Below are 23472 nucleotides of genomic sequence, written 5' to 3' on the forward strand. Positions count from 1 at the left end.
TGATGAATAATTCTATTACATTCCACCCACCGTCAAACAGAAACAAATATTAACAATTGAGATGGATAAACTAGAAAAGAAAAAGGTATTCTGCAGACAGAAAATGGTGGTCGATGTTTCATCCACAGAGGAGACGGTCGATCTTGACTCGTAGTACGCATAAAATGTTATCTTAGAAACAAGGGAGCTTTTACATAACAAAGGAAGTTAATGAGTTTAGCTTATAACGGAGAAAGAAAATGAAATTACAAATAAAAATAGGATTTTAAAAAGGACAAAAATTGTTATCTCTTCATCTTGATTAAAAACAACACTTGCATAACAATTCCATAAAATACTCCACCATTTTTTTGGAGTTCTTCGTGCTTATTAAGCAACAAGCACTCAAGAATTCGATAACAACCCTCTTCGCAATAATTAGGAACAAAGATCAAAGAAAAACTGTAGAATCTTGCCCTTTTTTTTTTTTTTTTTTTTTTTTCAAAGGATAATTAATGATCTAGATATCAAAATAATAACAAAAGAATCTAGAACACATGGCATAGTGGAATACTGTTGTGAAGAACATGTAAAATTTCTCCATTGGTTAAAAATGGTGAAACAAATCATTTTGTAAAGAACCGAATGATTTTGGCCGAAACTGCTTACTCTGTGGTTCTTGTGTTCTTTACCTCTGATTGTCATAAAAAATGCAGACTGCACTCAGAGGACACGTATTATGAGATGCCATCCAATGCTGGTACTCTGTTTGTTATCGGGTTTAGGAGGTCTCGGGGTCATCTTCTTGAGCAGTAGGGTTAGGATAGGTGAAAGATCGAAAGATTGAAGTGAAACTTGAGGAAGCGGGAACGGATACTAATGAATGGGAATGGTAAGGTCATTGTGGATAGGTTGAAGTAAGTAGTTTGGAGAATTCTTCTGGAGATTTTCGTTTGGAATGCTTGGATTCATTGGATGTTAGATGCGTCGTAATTCGTTTGAGTCTTGTGTGATTCCACATCAGTCTGTTAGCCTTAAAAATTTTACTTGTGTAGATGTCGAAATTCTTTACTGTTAACGCATAGACTTGGGCAAGGCTGTTTGTTTTGCGTGAATTTGGGTGCATTTGCCCTCGTTCAGTTTCATCTTCCACGGTTTGCACAATTCTGCAATGAGCTCAAGATGATCCTGGATATTGGAGGTGACTTGTAGGATTGTTATTAGGTGATAAAATTGCAGTATAACCAGCGTAGGTTGCAAGAATGGTGTTGGGATGTCTCTGCAGGTAAGTAGCAGAAATGGCATATAGGATGGGATCAAGGATGCTCCCTTGTGGAACGCCGGCCTGAATCGGTCTGACTTCTGAAAACTCGTTGCCGCATCTCACACCGAAGCAGCGGTCGGTTAGATAGGATTTTACGAATTGGTAATAACCAGTGAAAAAGAATTCACGTGTGCCAGATCCTGTCAAAAGCTTTGGGCATGTCTAACAATGCAGCCGAGCAAATTTAATTAAGCTGTGGAACTAACCTGGACGACACACTGAGGTAAGAAAGACGCTGAATCTTTAATTGCAGACGCAAGTGACGCCAGGACGAAGAAGATGAAAGTTATCAACATTTCTCTGAAACAAAACAAAAGATTAAGTTTTTTAATTTTTACATGATTAAGAATTGTGATTTATATCGTCAAATCCATTGTAGGTTAGAAATCTTATTTGTTACAGTCCAGGATTAAGGCAATCTTAATTTTGTACAGATTAAGACGTCCAAACGCTTAGAATTTGTAGACGGTAATAATAACCGGGTCCCTCCCTTTTTATAAAGGGCTGATTAAGGGTTTATTCTGGTCCCACAGGAGAAAAGTTGAGAACTTTGAGCTTTATATCTTTATCTGTTTACTTGGGTAATTTAAGAAGTACAATTAGCCAGGAGTGTGGGATGGGATTTTCTATGAAAATTAATCAGATGATTCGTCGATGTATTGTTAACTTAAAACTCCCGAACCCCACCCCGAATGCCGCAATAAAGTTCGGAAATGTTATGACCTTTTATGAGCCGAGCTGGTGGAAATCGAATTACAAAAATATCAACCGGTGTCGTAAATCCAGTGATATTTAAATTCTTGAAAATGAATAGCATAAAATTCCTATTTCATACATACTACCTTTTCATGCTCTGCTATAAAGTCTTTTCCTGAGATTATAATTTTTTCATTATATTTTTATTTAACCGCTTAAAAAACGGCTTAACTCATTGAAATTGCGGACGATTTCTGGCCCCATAGGAGAAAAGTTGAGAACTTTGAGCTTTATAGACTAAGCCCGGTAAGCCATACGCTTCTACCCACTAGAAATCCTCTTTTGACCTCACACTCTCTATAAATATGTGACCTTAAAAAATATGTAAATGGAATGTAAGAAAAATAAAAAAGCTACGTTCTGAACATATTTAATGAAGACAGAAGTACGGAAGGCAATGGACCTATAGGTTGATTGTATCGAAGTATTATGGTCCGCTTATTCTCGTAGGTTTTGCCTGTCTCACGCGATGCGGCATTTCGGCATGCTCGTGTGAGACACAAAGGACAAAATAGAACACAAAACACAATCCGGCCAAGCTATTAGAAGAATCTACAAAGTGGCCATGTGACCCCTACATTGTGTAACGAATTAAACGTACAGCAATGCTAATATGGTCATCAATGATAGATAATCTGATATTATGGCCAGCGCTGCACCTGGAGGGAGATACCAACTAGCTGGCACTTAATATGAGGGATTAGAGGCGAGCAGGTCTCGAGGACATCATACGGTGGCTCGGGTCGTGGCCCACCACCTATGCTGACCTGTATGCGCTAGCAAGACGACTCAAGAAGGAGGAGATTGACAACTGAGCCAGCCAGGCGACGCGGTGGGAACCGTAGGCTCTTTGACGCCAGCTTGCTGGCTCAAGAATCAGGGTTTGTTAATGCCCTCCACCTCACGACAACGTGACGCATTAGGGAGGTAATGTTTAGGTCTGATAAAAACCTGCGAAACAAATGTGGGAGATGTGGAGCTGGCAACGGATCTCCCATGTGCTGACAACGTGTCCTGAGAATCTCGTGATCATGCCTCCAAGTTCATGTCGCTAGTCTCCGTGATACCGAGTACCAAGGTTGTCTTCGGACGGACGACGGGCAAATCCTCCGGCCATATCGTGGTCACCAATGAGTACGTAGTACAAGTGTTCGACCTCGGTGTGGCATATCAGTCAGCGGACGCGTTGAACCAAGTGGCTGATCTAAGTACAGCGTGCTAGGGTTTGCGCTTCTATGACGGCACCAGAAGCATTTCTTCAGGGATGATGGCTTAATCGTGGACGCCTATGGAGTCATACCAGAGCGTACAAAACGTACGCTACGGGACCTTGGGGTGAAAAGGCTACCTCACGCTGTACTGGTGGCTCTAAGATCGTCGCTGGACATAGCCTGCTGCCATATGGACAGAGTTATACGTTTTGCTCCACCTGATCACGTATATAGCAGTTAGAGTAAGTTTAAGGTCACTACGAGTATTAATTCATCCCTTCGGACAGGTAAAACCAGGCCAGAATTCTACGATACTATCGAGTTATAGGTTAATCACCCTCCAAACTTCTTCCGTCTTCAGAAGTTCATTAAATAACTTCAAAGCGTAGCGTTTTGTGTTTCTTTCATTCGATTTAAGTATTTTTTAACCGCACATACGTGTGTCACATTTCAATTGATTTCAAAGTGACAATGTTATGATTTAGATGCCGTGATTAGGCTTAGAGTAGAAAAAAATAAAAGAGAATAGGGAAGAGACAGTCGGGTCAGGGAGGTGAACAAGATTCCGTGTAGATGAGAGACAAGATAAGTGTGCGATCCTCAAAAGTGTTGTATTCCCTAAAATAGAGTGCTTCGGTCCACTGCGAATTGACTGGAAATAGTGAGTACGTATCCACCCTTGTTCTAAATGGTCTGGCAAACGCTTTGTAGGAAATTACTGTTTATTTAAATTTATAAAAAGTTTTAATTGTTTGTTCACAATTTAAAAGGAAATTTATTGGTTTTAATTATTATTTTCTTGTGTGTTTAATAAATTGTTTTTAAACTTTAATTAAATTTTATTTTAAAAAGGCACCTGATCGGCTGTATTCAGGTTCGATGAAGACCTCTGGGGCTCTGTTTCTCATAAAAAGGATTCAGAGTTGGGCCCGTCTTGTTGAATCGAGAACAGATCGTGACAAAATTGGTAGCAGAGCGTGGTTGATTAAATAAATAAAAAAAATAATTTAAAAAAAATAGTTCAGCTAATATCTGTGATTCGGAAGAAAGTAGTCGAAATGAAGTTAGGTAAGAACCTGATGTTTTGGATAAAATAGGGAATTTAACTTTCCATTCGAATGAATACATTGAAATAATAGAAAACGAAATTTCAGAATTCTTAAATGATAGCCCGCAAATCCAACAAAGAATTCCTAAAAAACAGAGGCAAACCTTTGTCACATCAATATCATCCCGAATTTTAAAAGCTTTAGAAGAAAAAAAGAAATTTATTACAGATCGAGAAATTTGTCGCGAAGCCTCGCCGCCGCAAACCGTAGAATTTAAAACTCTAAAAGGCTTAGGATGTAAAAAGACTGTCGTGCCGATCACTGATAAATTCAACAATATACCTTTCGCTCCATCAATGGCGATGAGGCCTGTGCTAAGCCCAACCGACTCAAATTCTAATCCCGATGACCAATTCATTCCTAAATTTGTAAGCTCGGAATCCGAGGAAGAAAACCCGCGACAAGTTAGAAAATTGGAACAAAAATTTATCAGGGCATCCAAGCTACATCATTCCCTCTAAAACAGAATAAATAAATTACCGCCATTAATATTAAATGATCCTGAATCTATTTTTAATTTCTTGTGTGCATTGTATCCTCTTTTGACTCATTATAAATCGTTAACTTCAGAGATTCTCTTTGTTTTAGCTGAAAATAGCCACGGATCCGTAAGCTCCTTGCTGTAAAATGCCGCACAAAGAAAAGATATAAACTTTAGATCTTTACGTGATTCGTTATTTAAGTTTCACGTATCGCCACAACAAATCCTCAAATTGAAAACCAAATATTTACTTCGGGCACAATCAAAAAGGGAGTCTATCCGGGAATACGTCGACAAACAAATTCAATATGCGAAAATATTCCGGGATACAACGGAAATAGAAACGGTTCGTATTGTTATTGAGCGACTCGATCCTAAATATTTGAGTTTATTGGGTACCAAATTTGAAATATATTCCATAAGTCAGCTCTATAAGGAAATAAGTAAAATAGAATTAATTCTGACTAATAGAGCAGCTACTTCACGTAAATTTTCTTCGGACAGCGACTCAGATTCATCCTATCAACCTAGGAAGCACAAACAAAACAAAGGATACCGAAAATTCATGTCATTAGGCCTAGAAACTAATAAAACCTTTCCCGAACCGATTGATAGAAACCGAGAAAGAAAATACTTCCGCGGATACGACAGACCAATATCATCATTGTCGGAATCTGAATCAAGTGGTCCCGCAAAACCAAAATTTTTTAAAGAGAGAAGATCTTCTGGTAATTATGTAAATAACAGGAATGTCGATTTCAAATCAAACCAGAAAAAACCCAGATATTTTGAACCGCGATATAAAAATAATTTTGGTAGGAATTTTAACAATAGACAATACTACAGCGAATTTTACCAACAAGGTTATGACAGAGGAAATAGGTTTAGCAGACGGGAATATGAACAGGATTTGGAGAGAAGAAATAGTCAGCGTACTCTTGGAAGAGACAATTACAATAAGAGACATCGATTTTGATTACAGAAGGTACACAAATAAAAGTCCGAATTTTCACTGCACTGATGCACGCGAATCCCTTCACATTAATAAATTTCATGACAGACAAAACAAAAATATAAATAAATTTAATGAAGGCTTTGGTAAAGGAAAATACTTGGTGCCTAACAATTTCGAGATGGATAGAAAACAGACAAGGTTCAAAAAGATTATAATTCTTATAACTACCATCCGCAAATAAATAGGAACGAAAACAGGCTCAACCCGCACTATTTTAATAAAATAAAATACCGACGATTTAAATTTCGGGAATCAGCAAAAAACGGAGAGATCTCTGACCAATCGCGTCGGAGAAATTAACAGCAAATACACCAAATTCATCTACAACGGAACAAAATAATAAACATAAACTAAAGCAAAGAAATTTTAATGATGTAAAAGGATTTATAGCTGTCATCGATAAGATCAGTTTAAAATATAATAAATTTCAAAAAACAAATATTTTAAAAGCAAAAACATTCCACTGTCAAAAAAATCATGTAAATTGTAACAAAGGGGTTGGATTAATTACGACCATTATAAATAACAAAATTTCAGTAAATGCACTGATAGATTCAGGAGCAACGAAATCATCAATTTCAGAAACCTTTTATCATAAGCTTGTAAATTCAAGAATAGTTAACCAAAAAAACGAATTTAAGACTAATTTAAAATTAATAGCTGCAAACGGAGAAAATGTAGAACCCAAAAAGGGAATCGAATTAAAAATTAGAATTGAAGAGTTTTCATGAAAATTTAGGTTTTTGGTCATAAAAAATCTTCCGGTCTCAATGATTTTGGGATATGATTTTCAGAAACATAGTGACTTGATTTTATATCCGAGACAAAATAAGTACTTTGGTTTCAATAAAAATCTGGTATATCCTCTAAATACCGTTACCAATATGAACTGTTTAAATGTAACACATCAAAATTTGAAGGAATATTTACAATCGAAATTCCCAGAAGTATTAAACGATCAAATAGGAAAAGCCAACGCTTTCCAAATTCGATTAGAATTAATAGACTCTAATCCAGTACGTTGTCGTCCATATTATTTAATTCCGGCTCTAAAACGAGCAACCCAAGAAATAATAAAAGACTTAAAGAATCAAAACATAATTTTTGAAAAGGTTTCAAATTATTGCATTCCGTGTTTTCTAGTTAAGAAGGGACAAAAAGGAAAATATCGTCTTGTCATAGATTATAGGGAATTAAATAAAAAATAAAAATATTTTGAGTACCCAATCCCCCCTCGTAAATCGGTCATGGACAAGTTAGCGGGCCATAAATATTATTCAGCTCTGGATCTAACAAAATCATTTCATCAATTGCAATTATCGCCAGAATCCCGATTTCTTACCGCATTTACCGACGGTGAAAAAATATATCAGTTTAACCGCGTACCTTTTGGTTTGAAAATTGGTTCCCGAGCAATTAGCATTTCTGCAAAAGGAAAATGGTCGAGATGGGTTAGTTTTTTGAAAGGATATGATTTCGATATAATTCATATTAAAGGTGATAAAAACGTAATAGCGGACCTTTTCACACGAGCATCTATTCAACGAAAAATTATTACAGAAAATTTTGAAAAACAACTAGAGGAACAGATAGGCTATGGTTTAACAAATGTGATCGGTTTTCCGGAACTATTCGAAAGTTTAATAGAATGGCAGCAGATGAATTTTCCTCAAAAATTATAAATCAAATTGAAAAGGGAGAATCAGTTCCAAACTATAAAATTAACGCGCGGAATGGACTTTTATATTTCAAAACACGCACCATGTTTCAACCAAAAATCTACTTACCGGTCTCTTTAAGAAAAGTAATATTTGATTATGAACACAATAGCATATTCGGAGGACACTTAGGAATTACGAAGACCTTACAGAAAATAAGTAAGCATTTCACCAACATTATTTTAAAAAGGACATTGAACGGTGTAAACAATGTAAGTTATGCGCAGAATATAAAACAAGTAATTTTACAAAATACTGATTTATGCAGTCCCAAATAGAAACTCAGCCCATGGAGAAAATCTATATAGACTTTTGCAAATTAACAAAAACCATAAGCGGAAATTCTTATTTGTTCGTGGCAGTTGATAGTTTTTCAAAATTTGTTTGGGCCATCCCGACTACAGATCAAAAAAGAGAAACCGTTTTGAAAGTTTTACGGGATTATATTTTCGCCCAGCATGGAATCCAGAGATTTATTATATCAGATAATGCAGCTATTTTTCGTTCCCCCTACTACCGAAATTTTTTTTTCAAATTTGGCACACGTATGTGTTAGGAACGGCTTATCGGCAGCAGGGAAACATGGCGGAAAGATATGTTGCTAATTTGAAAAATGCTATACGGGTGAACTACTCGGTAAACCATGATTCTTGGGATGATTATGTAGCCTGGATTACCGCAAATCTAAATAATTGCATCAATGAATCTACCAAAATATCTCCTGCAGAAATATTTTTGGGTCGAATTTAAATACACCTTTGGAAATAAAATGGGAACAAGTTGAGTCCAGGGATGAAAATGATAAACAAACTAAAATAATTTGGGAATGTGCAATAAAAAATTTGAAAAGGGCACACGAGAGACATGCATTTTATTACAACAAAAATAGGAAGTTGGGTAAATTTAAAGTCGGTGTCATGTTAAAACCATATCATATCTCAAAAAAGGCGCAAAATATTAATTTGAAATTACAAAAGAAATACCAAGGTCCGTTTTTAGTCAAAAACATAATAAATCAGGTCTGTTTTGTGTTAGAAGATATAAATGATCCCCAAAAAATAAGAAAGGCACACATAACGCAACTTAAAGCATATAGTCAACCTACTATAAATTAAGCTATATTTTAATCCTTTATTATTGTTTATTGAAAATTACAAACATTAGTCCCTCTAAAGTTTCATTTTGTTGTTAATTTTATTTATAAAATAAGTACAAAATCACGCTCTTAAACGTTGACTTCATTTAGATTGTTAAAAAACAGAATAAATAAAAAAGAAACAAGACAATAGTAAATTTGACAATTATAAAATTTAATAATGAAAGCTAATTTTAATTGCTATAAAACAGGATTTTTTGTATAAGCCAATGCCAGGTCTGCCCCTCCGTGCTCCAAATGCTATCCTCTTGATCAAAACCTACTCACTACTACGATGAACAGAAGACATATAATTCCAAATTAAAGCAAGAATTCAGTCATTATGGACTCGGTTACGTTTGAATGAAATTGAACTTTATGGGTAAATCCTTTGATCAACCGAGAAAGATGCATAGCCACAAGACTACTTCATACCATCGCAGAAAATGGTTCAAGTATTAATCAAGAATGAAGAAAGAAGAACCAGATGCGGAATTTTGGACTTTCGAGATTTACGTCAAGACCTTAATGGTTTTTGGATCCACAACATCATGTCTCATCTTCTGAAACCCACGGATATACACCGGCCATCCACACATTGTATGAGCATACATGACTTCAGAGGAGCATGACTTTAGATGCAGCGAACAGCAAGACGTCGATCATCATTAGCTATCCGAAGGGGGTCAAATGTACGGTGGGGAGAATATTGTAAATAGTTGACAATTGAGCCAGCCAGGCGACGCGGTGGGAACCGTAGGCTCCTTGACGCCAGCTTGCTGGCTCAAGAATCAGGGTTTGTTAATGCCCTCCACCTCACGACAACGTGACGCATTAGGCACCTCACGGCAATGTGTAGGTCTGATAAAAACCTGCGAAACAAATGTGGGAGATGTGGAGCTGGCAACGGATCTCCCATGTGCTGACAACGTGTCCTGAGAATCTCGTGATCATGCCTCCAAGTTCATGTCGCTAGTCTCCGTGATACCGAGTACCAAGGTTGTCTTCGGACGGACGACGGGCAAATCCTCCGGCCATATCGTGGTCACCAATGAGTACGTAGTACAAGTGTTCGACCTCGGTGTGGCATATCAGTCAGCGGACGCGTTGAACCAAGTGGCTGATCTAAGTACAGCGTGCTAGGGTTTGCGCTTCTATGACGGCACCAGAAGCATTTCTTCAGGGATGATGGCTTAATCGTGGACGCCTATGGAGTCATACCAGAGCGTACAAAACGTACGCTACGGGACCTTGGGGTGAAAAGGCTACGGGACCTTGGGGTGAAAAGGCTACCTCACGCTGTACTGGTGGCTCTAAGATCGTCGCTGGACATAGCCTGCTGCCATATGGACAGAGTTATACGTTTTGCTCCACCTGATCACGTATATAGCAGTTAGAGTAAGTTTAAGGTCACTACGAGTATTAATTCATCCCTTCGGACAGGTAAAACCAGGCCAGAATTCTACGATACTATCGAGTTATAGGTTAATCACCCTCCAAACTTCTTCCGTCTTCAGAAGTTCATTAAATAACTTCAAAGCGTAGCGTTTTGTGTTTCTTTCATTCGATTTAAGTATTTTTTAACCGCACATACGTGTGTCACATTTCAATTGATTTCAAAGTGACAATGTTATGATTTAGATGCCGTGATTAGGCTTAGAGTAGAAAAAAATAAAAGAGAATAGGGAAGAGACAGTCGGGTCAGGGAGGTGAACAAGATTCCGTGTAGATGAGAGACAAGATAAGTGTGCGATCCTCAAAAGTGTTGTATTCCCTAAAATAGAGTGCTTCGGTCCACTGCGAATTGACTGGAAATAGTGAGTACGTATCCACCCTTGTTCTAAATGGTCTGGCAAACGCTTTGTAGGAAATTACTGTTTATTTAAATTTATAAAAAGTTTTAATTGTTTGTTCACAATTTAAAAGGAAATTTATTGGTTTTAATTATTATTTTCTTGTGTGTTTAATAAATTGTTTTTAAACTTTAATTAAATTTTATTTTAAAAAGGCACCTGATCGGCTGTATTCAGGTTCGATGAAGACCTCTGGGGCTCTGTTTCTCATAAAAAGGATTCAGAGTTGGGCCCGTCTTGTTGAATCGAGAACAGATCGTGACAAAATTGGTAGCAGAGCGTGGTTGATTAAATAAATAAAAAAAATAATTTAAAAAAAATAGTTCAGCTAATATCTGTGATTCGGAAGAAAGTAGTCGAAATGAAGTTAGGTAAGAACCTGATGTTTTGGATAAAATAGGGAATTTAACTTTCCATTCGAATGAATACATTGAAATAATAGAAAACGAAATTTCAGAATTCTTAAATGATAGCCCGCAAATCCAACAAAGAATTCCTAAAAAACAGAGGCAAACCTTTGTCACATCAATATCATCCCGAATTTTAAAAGCTTTAGAAGAAAAAAAGAAATTTATTACAGATCGAGAAATTTGTCGCGAAGCCTCGCCGCCGCAAACCGTAGAATTTAAAACTCTAAAAGGCTTAGGATGTAAAAAGACTGTCGTGCCGATCACTGATAAATTCAACAATATACCTTTCGCTCCATCAATGGCGATGAGGCCTGTGCTAAGCCCAACCGACTCAAATTCTAATCCCGATGACCAATTCATTCCTAAATTTGTAAGCTCGGAATCCGAGGAAGAAAACCCGCGACAAGTTAGAAAATTGGAACAAAAATTTATCAGGGCATCCAAGCTACATCATTCCCTCTAAAACAGAATAAATAAATTACCGCCATTAATATTAAATGATCCTGAATCTATTTTTAATTTCTTGTGTGCATTGTATCCTCTTTTGACTCATTATAAATCGTTAACTTCAGAGATTCTCTTTGTTTTAGCTGAAAATAGCCACGGATCCGTAAGCTCCTTGCTGTAAAATGCCGCACAAAGAAAAGATATAAACTTTAGATCTTTACGTGATTCGTTATTTAAGTTTCACGTATCGCCACAACAAATCCTCAAATTGAAAACCAAATATTTACTTCGGGCACAATCAAAAAGGGAGTCTATCCGGGAATACGTCGACAAACAAATTCAATATGCGAAAATATTCCGGGATACAACGGAAATAGAAACGGTTCGTATTGTTATTGAGCGACTCGATCCTAAATATTTGAGTTTATTGGGTACCAAATTTGAAATATATTCCATAAGTCAGCTCTATAAGGAAATAAGTAAAATAGAATTAATTCTGACTAATAGAGCAGCTACTTCACGTAAATTTTCTTCGGACAGCGACTCAGATTCATCCTATCAACCTAGGAAGCACAAACAAAACAAAGGATACCGAAAATTCATGTCATTAGGCCTAGAAACTAATAAAACCTTTCCCGAACCGATTGATAGAAACCGAGAAAGAAAATACTTCCGCGGATACGACAGACCAATATCATCATTGTCGGAATCTGAATCAAGTGGTCCCGCAAAACCAAAATTTTTTAAAGAGAGAAGATCTTCTGGTAATTATGTAAATAACAGGAATGTCGATTTCAAATCAAACCAGAAAAAACCCAGATATTTTGAACCGCGATATAAAAATAATTTTGGTAGGAATTTTAACAATAGACAATACTACAGCGAATTTTACCAACAAGGTTATGACAGAGGAAATAGGTTTAGCAGACGGGAATATGAACAGGATTTGGAGAGAAGAAATAGTCAGCGTACTCTTGGAAGAGACAATTACAATAAGAGACATCGATTTTGATTACAGAAGGTACACAAATAAAAGTCCGAATTTTCACTGCACTGATGCACGCGAATCCCTTCACATTAATAAATTTCATGACAGACAAAACAAAAATATAAATAAATTTAATGAAGGCTTTGGTAAAGGAAAATACTTGGTGCCTAACAATTTCGAGATGGATAGAAAACAGACAAGGTTCAAAAAGATTATAATTCTTATAACTACCATCCGCAAATAAATAGGAACGAAAACAGGCTCAACCCGCACTATTTTAATAAAATAAAATACCGACGATTTAAATTTCGGGAATCAGCAAAAAACGGAGAGATCTCTGACCAATCGCGTCGGAGAAATTAACAGCAAATACACCAAATTCATCTACAACGGAACAAAATAATAAACATAAACTAAAGCAAAGAAATTTTAATGATGTAAAAGGATTTATAGCTGTCATCGATAAGATCAGTTTAAAATATAATAAATTTCAAAAAACAAATATTTTAAAAGCAAAAACATTCCACTGTCAAAAAAATCATGTAAATTGTAACAAAGGGGTTGGATTAATTACGACCATTATAAATAACAAAATTTCAGTAAATGCACTGATAGATTCAGGAGCAACGAAATCATCAATTTCAGAAACCTTTTATCATAAGCTTGTAAATTCAAGAATAGTTAACCAAAAAAATGAATTTAAGACAAATTTAAAATTAATAGCTGTAAACGGAGAAAATGTACAACCCAAAAAGGGAATCGAGTTAAAACTTAGAATTGAAGAGTTTTCATGGAAATTTAGGTTTTTCGTCATAAAAAATCTTCCGGTCTCAATGATTTTGGGGTATGATTTTCAGAAACATAGTGACTTGATTTTATATCCGAGACAAAATAAGTACTTTTTTGGTTTCAATAAAAATCTGGTATATCCTCTAAATACCGTTACCAATATGAACTGTTTAAATGTAACACATCAAAATTTGAAAGAATTAATTAAGGTTTTTAGTTGAGACGAAAAAAAGTTAATGGCACGAGAGGGATTCGAACCCACGACCTTCGGCTAGATGAGGGGTTGAGATGGGGAGTTGATGTCCGAGTGGATCGAGGTCACGATAGCTCAGGTGGTAGAGCAGCGGCGTATCTAGCCTGGTCGTGGGTTCGAATCCCTCTCGTGCCATTAACTTTTTTTCGTCTCAACTAAAAACCTTAATTAATTGTCTTGTATTAATTGGTCAAGCGGACCACGAAAATAGTGAATTAATGATTTAAAAATGAAGTACACTTCACTAAAGCTCTCCGTCGCCATTTCAATTGTCGTCGAGAATCCAAACCGATTACACGACATTTGAAAAATGGCAAAAGGAGGGAAAACTCATAAGGTGGGGTTGAGATGGGGAGTTGATGTCCGAGTGGATCGAGGTCACGATAGCTCAGGTGGTAGAGCAGCGGCGTATCTAGCCGAAGGTCGTGGGTTCGAATCCCTCTCGTGCCATTAACTTTTTTTCATCTCAACTAAAAACCTTAATTAATTGTAATGTTTTAAAGAGTATTGCATAGTGACTGGGATTTTGATGGAGTGTGAGTGTTCTGAGTTGATCGGAGTCCGTGGACTGGTCACTGGTGTAGATAAACCGGCTGTAGTTGCATGAAGAGTCGGTAGCGAGCGAAGGGCCATGTGCAGCAGGCAGCCCCATCGGCTGTTGAGGACGATGAGTATTGTTGAGAGTACACATGTTGCTGTTGCTAGTACTTGCGGCTTGCTCCATTACTGAAAGATGGTTCAGATCTCGTCGACGAGTAAAGCAACCACCTCATCCTAGTATCCATCATCATCATCTGCTTTAAGCAAGTGAGCCCTGCTCATACAGAAGTCCTAAAAGCTAGTTAACCGCAGTATGGAAGGCGAAACCATTGTTGAAGTAGTGGAATGATGAAATGCCGCATCGCGCCAGGCAAACAAAACCAACGAGAATGCTTCAATCTTCAGAAGTTCATTAAATAAGTTCAGAACGCGGCGTTTTATTTGTCTTACATTTTATTTAGGTATTTTTTAAGGTCACATATTTATATTAAATGTGATGTCAATAAGAGAATTCATAGTAGGCAGAACCGTAGGGCTTACCGGGCTTAAACAATAAAGCTCAAAGTTCTTAACTTTTATCCACACCGTAGACCAGAAATCTACAATCACAATGAGATAAACCGTTTTTTAAGAAGTTTTACATAAGTTTTTGATTCATCTTTCTTAAAGATTTTAATTGATTTTGACTTATTTTCTATTTTAATTCACTTGAACTAATTTATACAAATATTAACGGTTTTTTATTTTTTTAGCTTATCTTCCGATTAAATAATTTTTAAGAGCATTTTATCCCCTTTTTTCTCTTTATTTTCCTTAACTTGATTAAGCACCCTGAAGTAGTCCAGTTAAAATTTCAAGGGCGACAAAATCAATTGAAGTCTGGCAATCGATCCACACCAAAATTATTTACCAATTTAACAACCATTGTGAATTATATGTATATATATTATATGTGTACGACGCGCACTACGCCAATGATTGTAAGTGCAAGTCCCAAAGTACTGAAATATTGAGAAATGTAATTATTAATTTTCCAACCCTGTAATTAAAATCGCTCAGAGTTGTGTTTCTCATCTAATATCGGTAAACCAATTTAATTATTGATTATTTAGAAGTCTAATTATAATTCTGTATGCGCCTAACGATAAAGGGGAAGGAAATAACGAGATTATTATTGTCACCTGATCTGGGAAAACTTACATGGTCATAAACAATATATTTTGACATTTTGTTTCTGATTTCTTCCCTACCTTCTCAACGTTCGGTTATTATCAATATACAATTAATTAAGGTTTTTTAGTTGAGATGAAAAAAAGCTAATGGCACGAGCGGGATTCGAACCCACGATTTTCGGCTAGATACGCCGCTGCTCTACCACTTGAGCTATCGTGACCTCGATCCACTCGGACATCAACTTCCCATCTCAACCCCACCTTTTTGCCATTTTTCAATGGGTTCGAATCCTGCTATAGTGAATTAATGTTAAACATTAACCTTTGAGCAATATTTGAAAATATTGTTCTGACGAGAGTTCCCACTATCCCAGTCAATATCGAAATTAGGGACCAACTTTTAACTCTCATGAACTCTCAAATCCAGAAATCCGGATGAATTCCCTCAAACGTCCCTCACATATTTAACAGGGGATAGTCGCACGTACTCGTTCCTTAGTGCTAGTGACACTAGTGTTAATTAAATAGACAACATTGCAGCATCATTAGATGGCCAATGGGTCTTGTTTTTATTTGATGTATTTGTATTTCCTTCCACATCATTAGTATTGTTACATGTGACAGGATCAAAATAATCCTTGATCCTCTATTTTTTGCTAATGAAGCTATCCGTTTTCCCTCCTTTTTGCCATTTTTCATTTGCCATTTAATTGGTCAAGCGGACCACGAAATTAGTGGAATTATCAATATATTTATGTAATGATTGGCTCAAGTTAATAAGAAACTAATTAATTGCCAAACCTGAAGGCTGAGTTGCATGGAAATCCAAAGGGGAATCAATTCCTCATTTAAACTATAATCCGAGAGGTTTCTCTTTGGAAAACAAGTGATGACTAATAACAAATTGTTAATTTTGTTATCGGTGTAAAAGTGGAAAATCACCTAGTTTGTTGGATGGAAAGAGAACAACGAAAACATAGCTTTCGCTGGATTAAACACAAACTCGGAATAAATTTGATTTTTAATATATTTTTTCTTTGTTGAAACAAAAAATTATCATAATAGCAATTAATTATTATTAATATTTTCTTAAAAGCATGGTTTTATGTCGCGAAGCTCTCGACCGGCAGATGCTTTGGTTGGCCTAGAGCGGTTAAGTGTCACCGGAATTCTGGATCGTTTTATTGCTCTTAACTAGGGAAACGGTCATTTAAGGCCTTCCTTGATAAGTAATCAACTCTAAACGGTCCGTAATGTAAGGATGAGCTCTAAAACAGATATCAGAAGACTTCGTGAGCATAGTCTCTAGACGTCCCGCAGGTTTTCTACTGGAGAGGTATCGAGTAGAAAGGCAGTCGCCAATGATTTTTTTGATTCGAAAATCAGCTTCGATACTTGAACAATGGGGACGTCCTTTTCACAGTTGAATGCTGGTTTGTGGCTTGTGACAATCAGATGACCGATGGAGAAGGCTTTGTTTCATGTGTCAGTCGAAGCCTTTTCAAAAACAGTTATGGTATGGGGTGGTCTCAACGCCCATACCAAACTCATTGTTGTACAGTATCTTTAACTGCACTAAGGTACACTGAGGAAGTTCTTTTGGAAGCTGTGGTCCCATTCGCTCCATTTATCGAGGACAACTTTGTGTTACTGCATGTTAAAGCTCGACAGCACGTAGCTCGAGTTGCCACCCATTACTTGGAGGATGTTGGGATTACCACAATTAATTTGCCAGCACGTTCTCCCGATATGAAAACAAAAGAACAATTTTTTTTTGTCTTGGAGTATAGAAGGGCAGACTGTAATTAGATTTAATTTTGTAAGAAATAATCGAGTGGATGAACATATCAAGGGAAAATGGTTAATCGGGTTGAATTAGAGGGCAATCGGTCAATGCTATTATTTTGACAAATTATATTTTTTAATATTATCGGTATACATTTATCATTTAAAATCGGGAAATATTCTCGTTGTAATTAAACCGTGCTTAAAAATATATCAGGGTTTATTTATAATTTTTTTTTATCTCGTGTCTTCCGTATTTTATTATCCTGCTTTACTACTACGAGACTCCTTTCCCTGTAGGCTGAACGCTACAATTTGTAAACAAGAAAAAATAAACAAATTCGAGTTATTTACACTCAGCAGGTGTTTCCAAGATAGCCGAACAGTCTCAATTGTATTTATTTATTTGTAGAGATACAGGTTCAAGGTTTAAACAGATATTTTAGAGACACACAATACCAATATTCATAACATTTTTTAAAATAATATTTATTTGTATCCTGTACGTGGATTATACATTTTACAAATTGTTATGATGGTATAAAAATCCCGGGCAAAACACTCATACACTATGGCCAGTACTGTACTCGGAGGACATGTGTCGTGGGAAGCCAGCCGGAATTTTGGCACTTAGTTTGTTATTGGCGTTATAGAGATCTGGAGGCCATCATCGTTTGACGAGACGTGGAAGGTGCTTGGGATGGAAAGAAATGTAGAGGGGTTGAGCAGAGGGTTAGGATGGAGTGAAAGATTGAGGAAGATGGAACGGATCAGTTCTTGGGCGAAGGGAATGTTAAGGTCATTGTGCACAGTGATATCGGAGTCATTAACAATTCAGAACTAAAAATAATAAATTAATATTGCCACAAGGGAGCATACTAGGTCCACTACTTTACTTGTTATACACCAGCGTTTTTCAAAAATGGATGGAGTAAAAATTGGTACGTTTGCAGATGACTGCGGTGATATCAGTACGTTAACCATCAACCATTCATCCAAAATCGTTCAAACGTAACGAGCATAAGCAAAAAGAGGAGAATCACGCTCAAACAGCATAAATCTGTACACATAAATTTTACAAACAAACAATTGAACCATGTTCCTTCTCTCACCATACAGCGGTACAGCTAAATGTCTGAGAAGGACCTTAGATGCCGAGCTCCAGGAAGGGAAGAGTGGGCCTGAAGGTCAAACACTCCCTGGTACGTCGATGGCTAACACCGATAAGCTGGAATCTTCTGGATGAATCCTAAGACCGAACTGACTTTAAACTTAGGTAAATACCCTACAGTTTTCCAATATGAAATCATAGCAATTGCACACTGCGTCAGAGAAATAATAAGGCTAGGAACCGATTCCAGGAAGATAGCCATTTATTCTAACAGTCATACGGCCCTTAAGGCAGGCTCATGGAAGGTACAGGCAAAAAGCGTATGGAGTTGTATGGAACCCCTGGCAGAAGTCAGTGGCACGAAGGCACAAGCAACAGGCCTAGGACCTTGCCACAAAAAAGGACACACCTGAAATCCTTAATGAGTCCGAAACCTTGCTGAACAAAACTCTAGACATGAGGATCCATAGAAGGGCCTGCGCAAGACTTAAAAAGGAATTACTGGAGGGTAACAGAACCTGGATTCTGGTTCGACTCTTGACAGGGCACTGCTGCCAAACAGACAGAAGAAACACTGGCATATACTGTCAGAAAGAAGAGAGATCGCAGAACACGTTTTATGATTCTGTGAGGGTCTATGTAGGGGTAGTTTCTTGCAACTAGGAGAGAAAAGCTGCAAGCACGCTCCTACACTAAGGAGCCAGTGACAAGGCAATGGAGGTTGATTAACAACCTGAAGCTGGTCAGTGATTTACAATAATAGAGGATCACAATAATCTATTCAGGTCGAGGTGCAGAAGGCCTTGTGGCCACCTCTTTTACCCCTATTCCCATCCCGAAGATATGCTGAAAAAATGATCAAACTCGGGCATCATCCGGCCAGAATTAACTGAGATTCTGTTGTTTTGTTTTTTTGTTTATTGATTTACACTTGCGCCAATTGCTGCGCTTAAGTAAATTTGATAACATCTTACAGCGCAAAACAAAACAAAATGAACACTAAAAATGTACATAAATAAGAAAAAATAGGAACTATTCATTAGTAGTCACACCTATAGATTAGGGTTTTTCTCTTTCACTGTCTCCTGGGAGGTCGCAAGGCCTGCGTCACTTCTGATGTCTGGCAGGATTACTTGGAAGGGTGCGGGATAAAGGTTTCTGTCACGAGGGGTTTGTGTGATGGATATTTGTTTGTGAAACTTCTTCCAGAGGTTTTTAAAGGACATATTGGATATTAATCTCATTGTAAATGGTAAGATTGTATACATAAAAAGAAGCATTGACGACGGTCGGAGAAATTTGGATTGTTGGATTTGATGCGTTGGAGGTTGGAACGTTTTGCAGAACCCCAAAGTTAGATGCCATTGTCCATATGGGTCTCGAATTAGTGCATCACCAGAAGAAAGGCTTGTAAGGATTGGGGGTAAAAATTTTTTTCAAAAAGTGACTAACAAAGAGAAAAAATGAGCAGCGATTTTAAGGATAATAAAATAAAATTTTTCAAGCTGCTTATTTCTCCCAAAGAGAAATTCGTACCTGGTTGGTGGGTCACGGATTTGGACAAAACTATTTTGGTGATTCTACACTCCAAAATATCCGCCACTTATTGTGAATAGACCCTGATTTCGCCAAAAATAATTTTCTAGTTCAAATTTTCCGTTTTTTATTTCGCCGTTCTAATTGCTCAAATCAACTATGTGAATATATCATTTTACAGCAACTTTTTTATGTAAATTGCAAAAAAACATGTAGTACAAGCTATCAAAGTTTATCAACTACCAAAAAATTTATAAAAACCAAATATTTTTCAAGTAAACTATGTCATAATTTTTGTCGTGAAACTAATATGAAATTTCATTTTAGCACCTCTAGAGACCCTTAAATATAAATTTTTGTTTGAATTTAAGTGTATCGATTTTTTGACCTCTAAAATTTTTTCGAATTTTGAGACGTATAATTCAAAAACGCCTAAAAGATTTTAACGTCAAACAGACTGTTTGAAAGAAGAAAATCGTAGCCTTTTAACGACGTATGTACCATAAAAATATATACAAGATTTCTATAAGAAAACAGACAAAATAGTAACATTGTTTAACAGAAATTAACCTGTTTTTTACATGGAAATAGTAACCCGATTTTAATGTCTGATAGTCTGATTTAGTTATAAAATGCACTTGATAATTTCTTTAAAACCAATTATCAACTACGAAAATTGGTCCACCAAGCTTTGAGAAAAATTATCTTTGGTAGATGTTTACTTTGCTTACAGAATATTCTTTAAAATATGTACACAAAAAAACTGTATTTTGTTGATTTATCTTTTAAATCATACCAAATTAGAATAGTTATGTTTTGTTAACCAACAAGGAAATTAATTAAAAAAATTAAAAACATTTGTTTAATCTAACCTAACGATTTACACTCATTTAATTGTGACTGAAATTCGATTTTTACTCTCTTTCTGTTTCTCTCTCTCTCTCTCTCTCTCTCTCTCTCTCTCTCTCTTTTATTCTCCCTCTCTCTCATACTCTTTCTCTCTCTTCCGCTCTCTCTCACTCTCACTCTCTTTATTTTTCCCCTTCTCCTTTTCTCGTTATTTATTTTTCTCTCTTTCTTTCTCTCTCTCTCTTTCTCTCTCACTCTCTCTCTTTATTTTTTCCCTCTCCTTTTCTCATTATTTCATTTTCTCTCATACTTTTTTTCTCCCTCTCCCTCTTTTTTCCGTCCTGAAGACGCCTAGTTGTTTGTTTGTTTGTGTGTGTGTGTGTGTGTGTGTGTGTGTGTGTGTGTGTGTGTGTGTGTGTGTGTGTGTGTGTGTGTATGTGTGTGTTCACTTCAATATCATGATGGATGAAAAATAAGAAAAACTAAGCTTAATTAGCATAAGCATAATAAAGCATTAATTCTCAAGTCTTAGATGCAAATAATAATCGCAATTATACAGAGGGATCGTAATTTATTTTATTATAATTATAAAAATTTAATTTTATTTAAATTTTATATAAAAACATCACCCTGTGGCATACCTGATATTTGTATTTTCTTATATTTTTCCATAAAGATTTTATGGTGTCTGTAATGGAGACGTGTAAAGCGTTTTAGTATTTTTACACGTAGTAGGCAAAATAAAAGCATGTTAAGAAAATTGAATTACGTGCAGTTCAATTTTGCCTACCCAGTGATTTATTTGCTATCGGAACGTTTCACCGATAACTCACTATACATGGACATAGGAGTGCTATGCAAGATCTAATAAGCATTTTATGTTAGAACATGGTCGGGTAGGCCTAGTTTCTAAGAATCTAGAGTAAGCATAGTTGCATTTTCTTCTCTTCAGAAACCGACTCCTTGGAAGCTACGTGGATTTATTAATTTTTTTTTCAAATGAGTTATAAATTGATAAACAATTATCTAATCAGAGAGGGTCAAACTACCAAATAAATTTAATTTGATCTATCATACACACACGTAAAAACAAGCGCAGAAACCTGGCAAGCGTAGAGGTCATTGGACATATTTATTATTATATTATTTTAAATATAATATTAAATATATATTATAACAAGGTCAACGCTTAGGATTATTGACATTTATAATTGATACGAAAGTATTGGTATAAACAGATAAGTTTGTGGGACCGAATTACCTTTAACGTGTGTTATGTAACTCCTTCGTTGACTACTTCACCATTTGATTTCGCACTGAGTTTAAATTATTTAATCAAACCAACACACCTAGGTACAAATATGAAAGCACGTTTGCGGGTGTTTCCAGTGTTGAAAGAGATCGAGATAGGCCACTTTTCTGGTGGAAAGAGTCCTCCGAGTGTCACCGGTTCAGAGAATGAACGAGGACGTTACTCTGTCATCAGGCCGTGTAAACGTGGAGGGCATGGAAAACGTGTTAATGTAAGCTACAGAGCTGTACAAATGCCCATCGATGGGGGGTACGACGCACAAGATAAACCACACCTGTATGAAGAACGCAGACGCGGTCGTCATAGAGACCCGGCCCATCTTCCCAAATATTGCACATAATAGAATTAACTTATTTTTCGAAACTCCGCCTTTTCGTCTTGCTTTCTCCTTCTTTTTCTTTTAATTATTAAATCTAAAATTAAAAAAAAAAACTACCCCTACCAGTACATCAATATTAATAACACGAAAGATAAAAATGGTCATCATCCGTCATTTTACTTTTTTTCATGTAAATAATGTCATATACGGACGCAAATAAATCATTTTAAACCCTAGTAAAACCCGAAATAAAAATAAAAAAATGAAAAATACTGGAGAAAATTCAGACTGAATCTACTGAGGGGAAGAATTTGCACTGTAAATGGAAATATGTATCCTAAAATTTTAAAGCATAAAACAGATTACAACATGACATATATGTCATGGTTAAAGAGATTAAAAAAACATTTTACTGGATTAAATAATAGTCTTATACAATGAATTGTTACAATCTTATATTAAGTTCTAAATTCCAGAATTTCTTCATTTTCAGCATAAACTTAAACTTTATAAACATAATTTTAATTATTTATACTTGCTTTTGTTAGAGAAGTAATGTCATTTTCTTGAATGTTTATAAGTTGTAAAAATTTTTGTGAAAAAACCTTTTATTGTATAATGTGATTTATTAAAGATTAACGATTCTCTCTCTCTTTCTCTCTCTCTCTCTCTCTCTCTCTCTCTCTCTCTCTCTCTCTTNCTCTCTCCCTCCCTCATACTCTTTCTCTCTCTCTCACCTCTTTATTTTCCCCTTCTCCTTTTCTCGTTATTTATTTTTCTCTCTCTCTTCCGCTCTCTCTCTCTTTTATTCTCTCTCTCTCTCTCTCTTACTCTCTCCCTCCCTCATACTCTTTCTCTCTCTCTCACCTCTTTATTTTCCCCTTCTCCTTTTCTCGTTTTTATTTTTCTCTCTTTCTTTCTCTCTCTCTCACTCTCTCACTCTCTCTCTTTATTTTTTCCCTCTCCTTTTCTCGTTATTTCATTCTCTCTCAAACTCAAAGTAATGTCATTTTCTTGAATAAGATGTAAAATTTTTTGTGAAAAAACCTTTTATTGTATAATGTGATTTATTAAAGATTAATGATTCTCCCTCAAACACGCTCTCTCTCTCTCTCTCTCTCTCATACTCTCTCTCTTTTAGTCTCTCTCTCTCCTTTCTGTACAGCTTATATCAAATCAAACTTAAAATATAATCAAAATATCGAAAAAGAAAAAGGAAAAAACTGTGTATATGTTTCTCTGGTTTGATTATATTAAGCATTACAGCTCTCCCACCACATCTCTCCCTTTATCACTCCCCTCTCTCTCACTGTTTCCTTAATTCTTAACTATTAAAAAAGGTAGGAGATAACGTTTTCTTAGGGTTACTTTTAAACCCGT

General features: G+C 36.2%; 1 protein-coding gene across 3 annotated transcripts in view; it reads right to left on the reverse strand.

Moving 5' to 3' along the window:
- LOC106665351 overlaps window positions 1-23472 on the reverse strand; it is a 53608-nt gene that overhangs the window by 15615 nt on the left and 14521 nt on the right. The window contains exons 1-2 of one of the 3 annotated variants that reach the window (XM_014391711.2): window positions 21811-22058; window positions 1510-1603 (exon numbers count right to left, since the gene is read on the reverse strand). In XM_014391711.2, the coding sequence (XP_014247197.1) occupies window positions 1510-1599 (90 nt within the window). In that variant the 5' untranslated portion in view covers window positions 1600-1603; window positions 21811-22058. Of the gene's footprint in view, window positions 1-1509; window positions 1604-21722; window positions 22059-23472 lie in introns of those variants that run through there. The other 2 variants (XM_014391709.2, XM_014391710.2) reach the window with 2 other exon arrangements.

The sequence above is a fragment of the Cimex lectularius genome, unplaced genomic scaffold (genome assembly GCF_000648675.2).
Source record: "Cimex lectularius strain Harlan isolate CLEC.00 unplaced genomic scaffold, Clec_2.1 scaffold9, whole genome shotgun sequence".
NCBI classification, from domain to species: Eukaryota; Metazoa; Arthropoda; class Insecta; order Hemiptera; family Cimicidae; genus Cimex; species Cimex lectularius.